The sequence below is a fragment of the Rhamphochromis sp. 'chilingali' genome (assembly GCF_963969265.1).
Source record: "Rhamphochromis sp. 'chilingali' genome assembly, chromosome: 13".
NCBI lineage: Eukaryota > Metazoa > Chordata > Actinopteri > Cichliformes > Cichlidae > Rhamphochromis > Rhamphochromis sp. 'chilingali'.
Window position 1 is genome coordinate 29,720,716 of NC_137940.1, and position 13,087 is coordinate 29,733,802.

At 41.4% G+C, this 13,087-nt stretch overlaps 3 protein-coding genes across 11 annotated transcripts in view; all 3 read left to right on the top strand.

Annotated features, from left to right (window-relative positions):
• Positions 1–13,087, top strand: part of LOC308408488 (protocadherin gamma-C5-like) — a gene marked incomplete at its 5' end in the record, with an annotated part of 274,775 nt that overhangs the window by 75,527 nt on the left and 186,161 nt on the right. The gene's annotated exons all lie outside the window — the stretch shown is intronic.
• On the top strand, positions 37–2,520 carry LOC308408515 (protocadherin gamma-A11-like; the record flags this gene model as incomplete). The annotated part of the gene is made up of 1 exon (XM_080900828.1): positions 37–2,520. Exon 1 carries the CDS (start codon positions 133–135, stop codon positions 2,518–2,520), a length of 2,388 nt encoding a protein of 795 aa, XP_080756954.1. The 5' UTR covers positions 37–132.
• Positions 4,169–7,572, top strand: LOC308408498 (protocadherin beta-15-like). Its single transcript, XM_080900811.1, has one exon. The coding sequence runs from the start codon at positions 4,753–4,755 to the stop codon at positions 7,240–7,242; it is 2,490 nt and encodes an 829-aa protein (XP_080756937.1). The 5' UTR covers positions 4,169–4,752; the 3' UTR covers positions 7,243–7,572.

Below are 13,087 nucleotides of genomic sequence, written 5' to 3' on the forward strand. Positions count from 1 at the left end.
CATTCTTGCGCTTTTGTGACTAAATTAAGACGGCATCCCAAGAGACCTCCCGAGAATTGCAGTTGTCATTTGTGTTGTGGGGTTCAGCTTCTTTTTTTCGTTATTCTTCAGGATTTTAATAACTAATCGCGTATGATGGGTTCGAACATATTTGGGTTTCATTCGCGTCGGTTTTCTTTCCTCCTTTTTTTGTTCCATGTCGCTCATGGAGACATGAGCTATTCTTTACCAGAGGAAATGAAACGAGGATCCATTATTGGAAATATAGCCAAAGACCTCGGGATGAAAACGGGCGCGCTGTTCAGCAGGAGAGCCCGCATCGACACCGACGGAACCGACAAACGTTACTGTGACATAAACATGAATAACGGAGAGTTGATTGTTGCAGACAGGATTGACCGCGAGGGGCTTTGTGGAGACAAGGCTTCGTGTATCCTAAAACACGAGCTTGTGCTGGGGAATCCGCTCGAGCTTCATCGTATCAGCCTTCACATTCAAGATATCAATGACAACGCACCACAATTCAATGAAGAACGGATTGAGATAGAAATTCAAGAGTCGGCTGACAGAGGAGCTCGTTTTGTGATAGAAGAAGCGCACGATGCGGATGTGGGGCAAAATTCAGTGCAGCAATACAACCTTAAAAAGAATGAAATTTTTATTCTGTCTGTAAATGGAAACACAATAGAGCTCGTTCTTGAAAAGGAGCTTGATCGTGAAAAACAACAGGAAATGAATTTAATTCTCACAGCTTTGGATGGAGGATCTCCTCAGAGATCAGGTACATTAGTAATACACGTCACTGTGTTGGATGCTAATGATAACGCCCCAGTGTTCAGCCAAGCCGTTTATAAAGCCAGCCTGCCTGAAAACTCTCCTCTAAACACTGTAGTGATTACAGTAAGCGCAAGTGATGCAGATGAGGGAGTTAATGGAGATGTGACGTATGACTTTGGACATGTTACTGATGAAGTGAAGAAGATATTTAGTATTGATCGTAAAGTAGGTGACATAAGAGTAATTGGTGCTGTTGACTATGAAACTACTACATCATTTGAAATACGCGTTAAAGCAAAAGATGGGCTGGGGCTGTCATCCTACGCTAAAGTAATGATTTCTATCACTGATGTGAATGACAATGCCCCTGTAGTTAATCTGAACTCGCTGACCAATCCGATACCAGAGAACACCCCACCTGGTACAGAGGTGGGCATCATTAACGTGCAGGACAGAGACTCTGGGAATAACCGACAGGTCCGCTGCTCCATCCAGCAGGGTGTTCCCTTTAAGTTGGTTCCTTCTATTAAAAACTATTATTCTCTGGTCACCACAGGACAACTGGACCGTGAACTAGTGTCTGATTACAACATTACAATCACTGCCACTGACGAGGGCTCTCCACCTCTGTCCTCTTCTAAAAGTGTTCAGTTATCTGTAGCTGACATCAACGACAACCCACCTGTGTTTGAGGAACAGTCGTACAGCGCATATGTGAGTGAGAATAACAAACCTGGCTCCACTTTATGTTCCGTTGGTGCTCGAGACCCCGACTGGAGACAGAACGGTACAGTGGTTTATTCTCTGTTAGCTGGTGAGGTGAACGGTGCCCCGGTGTCCTCGTATCTGTCTGTGAACGGAGACACGGGTGTGATCCATGCTGTGAGGTCGTTTGATTATGAACAGTTCAGGAGTTTTAAAGTCCATGTGATGGCCAGAGACAACGGTTCTCCTCCTCTCAGCAGCAACGTGACCGTGAGTGTGTTCATCTCAGATGTGAATGACAACTCTCCTCAGATCCTGTACCCCTCCCCAGAGGGCAACTCCTTCATGACCGAGCTGGTCCCCAAAGCTGCACACGGAGGCTCTCTGGTGTCCAAAGTGATCGCGGTGGACGCAGACTCCGGACAGAACGCCTGGCTGTCCTATCAAATAGTCAAATCCACAGATCAGGGACTTTTTACTATTGGTGTCCACAGCGGAGAGATCAGGACACAGCGGGACATTTCTGAATCTGACAGCATGAAACAAAACCTTGTAGTGGCAGTGAAAGATAACGGACAGCCCTCTCTGTCTGCCACCTGTTCCATGTATTTACTTATTTCTGATAACTTGGCTGAGGTACCAGAACTGAAGGATCTGTCTTATAATGAGAGCAATTCCAAACTGACCTCTTATCTGATCATCGCGCTGGTGTCTGTGTCCACCTTTTTCCTGACCTTCATCATCATCATCCTGGGTTTGAGGTTTTGTCGCAGGAGAAAGCCCAGACTGTTGTTTGATGGAGCAGTTGCCATCCCCAGTGGTTATCTCCCTCCTACTTACGCAGATGTTGATGGCACAGGAACTTTACGCAGCACTTACAATTATGATGCGTACCTGACCACAGGTTCTAGAACCAGTGACTTTAAGTTTGTGACATCATACAATGACAACACGCTGCCTGCTGACCAGACTCTGAAGAAAAGTCCATCAGATTTTGCTGATGTGTTTGGAGACCTGGACGGGTGCACAGAGGTATGAGTTAATATAGCAATGATTTTATCAATAGCCTTTATTTAAAAAAATAAAAAATAAATAAACAAACAAAAAAGAATATAAATAGTTAACATTTAAAATAATCGTTTTAAACTCTCGCATAATTTCCTTACCCAATAGTTAAACTTAGAGAATATATTTTGTGCAAAGTGTATTTAGTATTCGGTTTCTATACACACACTTGGCCAATCTTTCTTTTCTCTGTGTAGGAAAATGTTTGAAAACTGTTGCTTTTTTCTATCTCCTTGGTGCTACGTAATTTCTTGGCTATGGTTTACTCGTATTTTTTATGTTATGTCGTTATTTTACTTTATTTTTCAATTCATCTCATCATTATATTTTATTTTATGTTATTGTATTTATTTTTCATTTTCTTTTATTTCTTTTATTTTGTTTATTTTTAATTTATTAGGCTTTCAGCTACACAAAAAAAAATGTTATAGAACAGTGGTGTCGAACTCCAGGTCTCGACGGCCGGTGTCCTGCATGTTTTAGATACCACCCTGGGTCAACACACCTGAATCAAATGATTGGTTCACTACCAGACCTCTAGAGAACTTCAATACATGTTGAGGAGGTCATTTAGCCTTTTAAATCAGCTGTGATGGATCAATGACTCATCTAAAATCTACAGGTCACCGGCCCTCGAGGCCTGGAGTTTGACACCTGTGTTATAGAATAACACAAGTTAGTTACTTATGAAAATATGACTTCACAAAATGTCTTGCCCACTGGCACAACACTGTTCGCTAATATTAATTTAATTTAATTTAATTTAATTTAATTTAATTTAATTTAATTTAATTTAATTTAATTTAATTTAATTTAATTTAATTTACACCGACTAAACCCGTACAACATGAAATGGCATTGTTTTAGTGTTATTTAGTTTGAGACTTCATAGCTGCATGATCATCCTATCCAGCTACTTTTTGTGAGATTCGTTTATTTTGTATATATGCCTTTGTTTTATGCCCCATGAAGCCAAATTCTCTTTTGAAATATTTTAACCCGTTATGAATCCTCATGTATCAAGCTGTCATATTTTTCACAGTGCAGAGGGAAAAGGCCCTTTGCCACTGCATTCCCCTGAGACTTGCCACCTTTTAATATTAGACTTCCCTGTTTATCTGAGATAAGCATGTCATAGCTACTGTTCTCTGATGTATGGATAATCACTTAGTCACAGTTCTTTTCATATGTGGATATATTATTGTTAATCTGTAGCTAGAGCTGCAGTGCCATGGATATATTTATGTGTATGTTGCTGGATGGTGTTGCTGTTTCAGCAAGAGGAAGTAGAGTGATAGAGTGATTCATCTGTCTCTTAGTGTCATTACTTATGGAAATAAACTGGATTCTGGAGTGCTCCGTAGCAGCCACTAGAGGGATTATGTTGAACAAAGTAAAGCCAAGCATGCGAGATCATCAATAACTTCTTCTGCTTTTCATTTCATGACTTTGTGTGTGTGCGTGCGTGCGTGCGCGCGTGTGTGCGTGCGTGCCTGTCTGTCTGTTTAAGTCCAAATGATTTGGCATAAATAACATTTTGTGTAGAAATAACTACTGTCCCTGTCCTTTTGGGACAATGTGTTTAATAAATAGAGAATAAATTGAGTGGTTGTAGGTCAGAACTACTTTGTCTATCAAAATACTAATCAATCACATAATCAATCGGGGCCCACATCAGATCCTGGATCCCATACTAGACTCTGTTACATTATATAAATATTACTTTAACTGTGTCCATATCGTGTTGTTTCAAATACAATGATCGTATTTGTCTTATTAGCAGTTAATGTTCAGCTCCCAACTTGAGCTCACTTTGGTTACGTGCTGGAAGGTGATATTACAGACAGCTGCAGTTATTCTCTCAGTCTCTTGGTGACGCTCTTTTACAAAGTCTGAGTCATGGATGCTCATGTCTACCTCTATCTGTGTCAGTGGAACTAGAGTATTGGGTTAGGACCGGCGGCTGTGTATACATGCGCATTTCTCTTTTTATCGTGTGTGTATGAGGGGAGAAAAGGAGAGAGGCTGTATGTGGAGCTGTCTGAGAGAGGGAGTTAGAGAGAGGGGGAGAGAGAGATGAAAAAAGAGGTTAGAGAGAGAGAGAGAGAAATCCGAGCTGACAGCTTTCTTAATAGAGCATGATTAACTCAGCCAGAGAAGCAGGAAATCGCAGGATTGCAGTTGCATTTTCAGTTCGGTATTTGGATGTATGTTAACGACTTAGCTATAATGTCGACAGTGCATCCATTTCTGAAAAAATGTTTATTGATGATGCGTCGACCTCAGTTAAAGTGGTGGCTGCATTTTTCATTTCTTAGTCTCCTTTCCGCTGTTTCGTTTGGAGAAGTCCGTTATGTTCTTCCAGAAGAGATGCAGAGGAGCTCTGTGATTGGAAACGTTGCGCGGGATCTGGGGCTGGAGGTGAAAGAGCTTGATGCTCGTCGAGCCCGTGTTGTTGCAGAAGGAACAAGCCAGCTGTGTGAACTGGACACTGCGTCAGGCAATCTTTTGATCAGCCAACGGATAGACCGAGAGGAGCTCTGCGCACAAGCCACTGCCTGCATTTTACAGTATCAGCTTTTACTTGAACAGCCCCTTCAAGCATTCAGCATAGTTTTGGACATTACAGATATAAATGACAACAGCCCAGTGTTTCCTACGGGGGAGATAAAACTGGATTTAGTGGAATCCACAGTTCTAGGGAGGCGCTTTCCCTTAGAGAGCGCGCATGACCCCGATCTCGGCACGAATTCTGTCCGTCAATATACACTGAGCCAGAATGACAATTTTGCACTGGAAATGGGTAACCAAATGAACGGAAATGCTTATCCTGAGCTAGTTCTTAAAAAGGCATTGGACCGGGAGGCACAAGTTGAACATGTACTGAAAATCAATGGAATTGACGGGGGAAATCCGGCTAGATCAGGAACTGCTTCTATCCTTATCCGTGTTTTAGATGCCAATGATAATGTCCCAGTTTTTAGCCAGCGAGTTTTCAAAGCCTCTGTGCCAGAGAACTCAGCCATAGGGACTATCATAACCACGCTACAGGCCACGGACCTGGATGAGGGGGTGTATGGGGAGATAACTTATTCCTTCAGTCATCTGTCTGACAAGTTGGGAGGTGTTATTGAAATTGACCCTTTAAGCGGAGAAGTTCGCGTATCAGGTGTCATTGACTATGAAGAAGCTAGCTCACACGAGCTAGATGTTCAGGCTAAAGATGGCGGTGGCCAGGCCTCACACTGTAAACTTATAATTGATGTGATTGACGTGAACGACAATAAGCCCGTGATAGAAATAAAGTCGGCCTCTTCTAACGTGGCTGAAGACTCCAAACCAGGGACTATGGTTGCTCTGATTAATATATATGATATGGACACTGGGAGCAGTGGGCGTGTCACCTGTACGATCTCAAAAAATGTTCATTTTAAATTAGTATCGGAGGTCAAAAACTATTACATGCTAGTGACTGATGGAATATTGGACAGGGAAGTGCAACCAGAGTATAACCTCGCAGTAACTGCCACTGATGCGGGCTCTCCCCCACTTACTAGTGTAAAAGTTATACCAATCGCGATTAGCGATATAAATGATAACCCCCCGACATTTATGCAAAGCGAGTACAATGCCAACATCTTGGAAAACCAACCCGTTGGCACGTTTGTCATTAAAGTCAAAGCGGAAGACGTTGACGACGGGTCTAACGCTAAAATCCAATACCAAATATCAAAGGACAGAAACTCAGAAGTGTCATCTTTCTTAAGCATCAACTCAGACACGGGGGAGGTCTTTACCTCACGCATGTTTGACTACGAACAGTCAGTTTACTTCCAAATTAAAGTGACAGCTAGAGACGGCGGTGGGCCTTCACTTTCCACCACCTGCATTATAAATGTGTTTATTAAGGACCAAAATGACAACGCACCTGTGGTCTTATATCCTGTGCAAAGTAGCGGTTACATTGCTGAAGATATGGTACCAGCTGAAGCGCCTAGAGGTTACCTGGTTACAAAGGTGGTGGCTGTGGACGCTGACTCAGGTCATAACGCATGGCTTTCTTACAGAATAATCAAAGCAACACGGCCTAACGTGTTTATGGTAGATCTGCATACAGGGGAAATCAGAACAACGAGAACATTTATAGAGGACGATGAACCAAAACATACTATTGTTGTATTAGTAACGGACAACGGGCTCGAATCTCTCTCTGCCACTGCGACAGTCAGCATAATGCTTGGTGATGGGCTCCCCGTTTTAAGCGAACTTTTAGAGTTTGCAGATGAGTCACAAGAGAGCGATAACTTAACGCTCTATTTGATAATCGCTCTTTCAACCGTGTCTTCTATGTTTATCCTTCTAATCAGCGGAGTGTTTTATTTTAAACTCTGTCGGCGTGGCTACGTTTACCGTTCAACCACAGCCAGTCTGCCCGTTTTCCCCACGACCTATTGCCCCTCTAGTTTTGCAGATTTTAGCCGTTGCGGCACCTTGCTGAATGATGAGCGATATGATTCCTTTATGACCACCGGGTCGTGGAGAGGTGATTTTCGTTTCGCATCAAATACAGACACCGACACTCTTAAGAAAAGAAGTGCGGCTTATCAGAAAAACACACTGAGGCGCCTCAGTGCAGACAGGGCAACGCTGAAGGTGAGGGCAGGTGCACCGCATCCCTGTTATGTGATCAAATGAGAGTGTGCCATAGCATGTTTTAACATGTTGGATTTGAGATGGACCTTTTTAACAAAAATGTTGTAACTGGGGTTTCTTTAAAAACTAAATAAATAATTAATGCTTCTATATAATTACTTTAAATATACACGTAATGGATCTAGTGGTTCTAAAAGATTTTGTCTTATATATGGATGTATTTGTGCACGAATATGTTGTCTTTTATATATAACCTCAACTTCACCGCCACATTGACACATTGGACACAGGTAGTCTCAAACTTATAGGTGTTGATCTTTTGACATATTATTAGACATAGTATCACAGAAGTGTAACTAAAGTATGTATTGTATTTATTTATATTGCCTGTGACAGTTAAATGTAGCGTTTAGTAACTTTATAAATTTTCTGTCATTTTTTTACATTTATTTTCTGTTTTTAATCTAAGAAAAAAATATTCTATGGTTGATCCCCTTTATCTTATCTGAACAAGTAACAGACACAACATAATATTTGTAATACCTTTCAGTGTGGAAAAACATATAACTGATTAAATACATTAGTTGAAATGTCTCATTTTCTGCATTCAAAATGCAGGGCAGACCGTTATGACTTCTTCATTCATCCCTATGTCTTCTGAAAGTGATATAGTTGAAGAGAAGTAGTCTTAGGTCTAAGTCTTTTGCTCTGTCTGTGGTATTTTTGTTTTTGCCTGAGTAAAAACATTAATTGCAATTGTAATTTTCCATATTCAGCCTGTTTTATTTTTCTCTTTGCTTTACTGTAGCCAACTTTTGTCATTGTTTTCATCCTTCATTTGCCCATCTATTATGTTACCACTTATCCAGCTTGGGGTCTCAGGGCTTGAACCAATCCCAGCTGACATAGTACACCCCTGTGAGGTTGTCAGTATTTTTATTTATTTGGGGGGGGATCAAATAAAGCTTTGCACTACATACCTTTTATTGAACCATATGTCAATAGATTTTGTGCATTTGATGAAAAATAAACTTTTAGAAAAGCATCCCTTTTCCTTTCTGACTAATTTTTCCCCCATAAACAACAATAACAATAATAATAACAGAGCAGTTCCTGCTTATAGTGGTCACAAGTGAGGTGAAAGAAGAAAGAAAATTCCCTTTGTGTGTCACTAGAATAACTAGTTCCTGATTTGTTGCTTCTTAACTTCTGCTTTCAGGTAACCCGTTTTAATTTCTTTTTAATTTACTCCTCTAAATGGAAGGGGGTGACCGCTTGCACACTCTCAGAACTCATGAGAACATAGTCACATATTTTAAATTTAGTTTATGGGAGATTGCCTGCCTTTTTTGTGTGACTCTTTTTTTCTCTCCTGTGCCTTTGTCTACCAGATGTGCATTAGTCTATGTAAGAGCTTTATAGTTGCCTTTCATAGTTCTTTATTGCCTTTGGTAGACAGTATATCAAGTGCAGGAACTTGTAAAAGAAGGAAGTGGGGGGTTTGGGCACAAGCGGGTAGACTGGAGAAAATAATATTACTATATTCTTAAAAGTTAAATGCAAATTTAATAATAAAATACATGTGGATAACTACATACTGTTATAGTTTAGACATTAATTGGATGTATTAGAATGATTTGGTAATTGTCTAGTGACAGTTATTTCTCAGTGTGAAAGATCATCAGTAGTCATCGGTGACCATATTATACCTGTTATACCTAAACAAAGTAGTGTTAGTGGTGTTTTTCTCTCTCTCCCCCCCCCCCCCCCCCCCCCCTTCCTTTTGTTATTAGACTCTACCCTGGCCTACTTAACATTAAATTTAGGACATAAAACAGTAAACACACAACAGTAAAAGCAAATCATATTTATTCCTACATTAAAAAACAAGTGTATATATATATATATATATATACGTGTGTGTGTGTGTGTGTTTGGCTGTAAGCTTTATTCAGGTCAGTAGTTAAAATCTTACACAACACCTAAACTGTGAAGTGTGTGCATGTGTTTCTGTGTCGCATAAGGTGCCTGAGTGTGCCTATTCTTGCATACTACAGAGTGCCATGATGATGAAGCAAAGAGGTTTTGTCGTGAAAAGAGTACCCTCATGAATTCATATGTGTTTCTGTTATAGCTCCAGGCCCATTTGTGCTCTCCCCCCCTCCGCTTAGTAATAATTCAGCAGGATCTGAGGTCGTAAGGGGGTGGCTGTAGCTCAGGTGGGTCACCTACTCACCGGAAGGTAGGCGGTTCGATCCCAGGCTCCTCCAGTCTACATGCCAAATATCCTTTGGGCAAGATATTAACCCCATGTTGCTCTCCGATGCATTCATCGGAGTGTGAATGCCAGTGAATGTTAGATAGAAGCACTAAAAACCTTAGATAAAGTGCTTGTGTGTATGGGTATGATTGGGTGAATGCACAAGTTGTATAAAGCACTTTGAGTGCTCAGTGAGAGGAGAAAAGCACTATATAAGAACCAGTCCATTTACCATTTGTGCTCCTAATTTCATCTGTGCTAGGAGTGGAGGAGTACCCAAGATGGCGACCCGGCAGTCTCCTCAACTTAAGGGTTTTCTTTTTATTTAGTGTATTTTTGTTTCACTTTTTCTCCGACATGCAGGAGCACAAATGCAGTACAGCAAAACTGAACTGCTTGCGGTTCTAAACCACAAAAACCTGCACACCTTCGCTGACAATGACTGGGACTCAATTCCCCCTGAGATCCGGGGGGTCACTGACTCCAATTCCACCGCTAAAGTGGCGTAGGCGACGGAAGCACAGGAAACACCCACTGGCTATTCTGAGCCTCTTCCTCACCAACTCACGGTCACTAAATAACAAGATGGATAAGCTACGACTGCGGATCACCTCACGCTGTTTGGATTACTGTGTTATGATCATCACAAAGACTTGGTTGGACTCTTTTAACCCAGACACTGCGATTGAGCTAGCGGGCCACGCTACATTCACAGCGGACAGGAACAAAGAGTCTGGTAAGAAACGTGGAGGAGGTCTGCTAGTGTTTGTAAACAATAACTGGCGCACCAGCAACACAGTTAAAGTCGTCCACTGCTGCCCGGACATAGAATATATGATGGTGCAGTGCAGACCCTTCTACTTGCCGAGAGAGCTCACAGCGATCACAATAATAGCAGTTTATGTGCCGCTGCAAGCTAATGCTAAGTCAGCCATGGAGCTACTCGGGCGCTCCAATAATAAACAGCTTACAAAGCACCCGGACTGCGCTGTGATCGTGGCAGAAGATTTTAACCACGCAAACCTGAAATCTGTCCTGCCTCGATTCTTTAAAAACGTGACCTTTCCGATGAGGGAAAACGACACACTAGACCAGGTCAACGCCAACATCCCAGATGCCTACAAAGCAACCCGACTGCCTCATCTCGGACTCTCTGACCATCTCTCTCTGTCCCCGATCCCTGCTTATAGACCTCTAATTCAAAGGTAAAAAAACATCGGTAAAAGCAGTACGAGTGTGGACCGCGGAAGCCACCACGGCCCTACAAGGCTATTTTTGATAACACGAATTGGAGTGTATTTGCAGAAGGATCAGACTTTGAGGGCCACACATGTGCCGTACTCTCATACATACGCTTATGTACTGAGAGTGTAACAACAACAAAGACTATTAATGTGTTCCCGAACCAGAAGCCATGGCTCAACAGTGAGGTGAGAGCCCTACTAAGAGCACGTGACAGCGCCTTCAAATCAGGAGACCAACAAGTCTACAAAGAGGCATGCCAATCTCTGCTTAAAGGCATAAAAGAAGCCAAGTGCAAATACAAACAGCGCATCGAGGAACACTTTAACACAACAATGATGATTCAGCCTACGGAGAGGAGGTTCAGCATCTGAAGCAATGGTGTGACGACAACAACCTGCATCTGAACACAGCCAAGACCAAGGAGATGGTAATCGACTTCAGAAGAACAAAGCGATCTGAGCACTCTACCCTCTACATTGATGGGGAGGAGGTAGAAAGGGTAGAAAGCTTTAAGTTCCTTGGAGTCCACATCTCGGCCGACCTTACCTGGTCCACAAACATCTCCCACCAGGTAGGGAAAGCACAACAAAGGCTGTACTTCCTCAGGAAACTACATCAGGCCCAATTACCCCAAAGACTGCTAGTAAACTTCTACTGCTCCACCATTGAGAGCCTTCTGACCTACTGCTGCACACTCTGGTTCAACTGCTGCACCGCGGAGGACAAGAGGAAACTGCAGCGGGTGGTGAGGACAGCAGAGCGGGCAATCGGCACTTCACTAACTTCCCTCAGAGACATCTATACTGGCAGACTTCAGCAGAAAGCCAGTATCATCATCAAAGACCCCTCGCACCCTGGACACTCACTTTTTCCCCCCCTTCCCTCTGGTAAACGCTACAGGTCCATCAGGTCGAAGACAAACAGACTAAACAGAAGTTTTTACCCACAGGCTGTCAAACATGCCCTACCTCCACCCTGATTGGAGGATAACTGCACTGCCAACACTCATGGACCTTACACCTTATTTATAAACCATATTTGTATTTATACTTCAATGCAACCAACACCCCTACCTCTTTATTATAACCTTATTTAGTATAGCAACCCCCCCCCCCCCCCCCCCACACACACACACACACTCAATGTGCAATATCATTGATCTTACTGCACCTCTCAATGCACCTGCTCCTCAGATGGCATGTATGTGTATTTATATATATGTAAGCGTTTATGTGGAAATATGTGTGTGTTTGTATGTACGCATGCATATATGTATATATACATATATGTATGTATGTGTGTGTATATTTGTATGGGTGTATCCGCATTTTTGCAGGTGCATGTATAACGTACATATCTTTCTTGTGTAAATGTAAATTTGTCTGTTATTGTGTAAATACTTACGCTGTTGTGTACTTCACACACACAGAGTAATGCCAAACTGCCTTTCATTGTTCTTGTAACAGTGACAATAAAAAGCTATTCTATTCTCTTCTAAATGCAGCGCATATTTTTTGGTTTAATTCTATCTAGGTCACAAGAACAGCTCTGTTTCAGCAGTGCTGCTGTAAGATAGGAAAGAATTTCCAGTTTACATAAGTGCTTACTTTAAATATTGAAAGTCTCACTAAGATTCAGTGATTCTAAAAACTGAGGGTAATCTTGTTTTGTCTTGCTTTGGCTTTCAGAATCATCTTGTCCAGAGGGGACATCAACGTTTTAGTTGATTAGTTTTTGTTTTTGTTTTTTTCACCAGGTTCTTAAATCATGACCTTCTTAAATGTTATCACATACTGTCACTAAAATATCTAGATTTTGCACCAAATCCTTAGTGTTTTATGTGATAAATTGTCACAGTTTTTTTTTTTTTTTTTTTTTTGTGCACAGTAGTTGCACAACAGTGTTCTAAACATGAGGAGGAACAATCAGTGCAATTAAATTCTCAAACACTAGATTATTAAATCTAAAATATTTTGGTCTGGGTAAAATGCTGCTTCAAAAACTCAAAAGATCAAATTATGGTATTCCATTGTATCGGTATTGCACTTGCAGTGTGTAAAACCAATAAATATGCATGAATTCTATTTTATTTTATTTTATTGCTGTTGTTCTTCAGGATACATACTAACTACTGTCTTTTTTCTTCTTTCTTTTCTTGGTGCATTTCCTGGATGAATCTTCCACTTCAATCTAATAGGTAAGATTATTTTGATTTCCCCTTTTCCCTGAAATCTCACCCCAAACACTAAAATCCTTATCATTGCAATATACAGCCACAATTAATATGAAATTCACAGTTCCCTTTACACAGTACATGATAGTATTTCACCACAACCCATGATCTACATTGACACTAGATATGAAATGTTATGAGTGTTTATA

Excerpts from the sequence above, each read along its gene's own strand:
- LOC308408498 (XM_080900811.1), top strand. The coding sequence starts at position 4,753 with ATGTATGTTAACGACTTAGCTATAATGTCGACAGTGCATCCATTTCTG.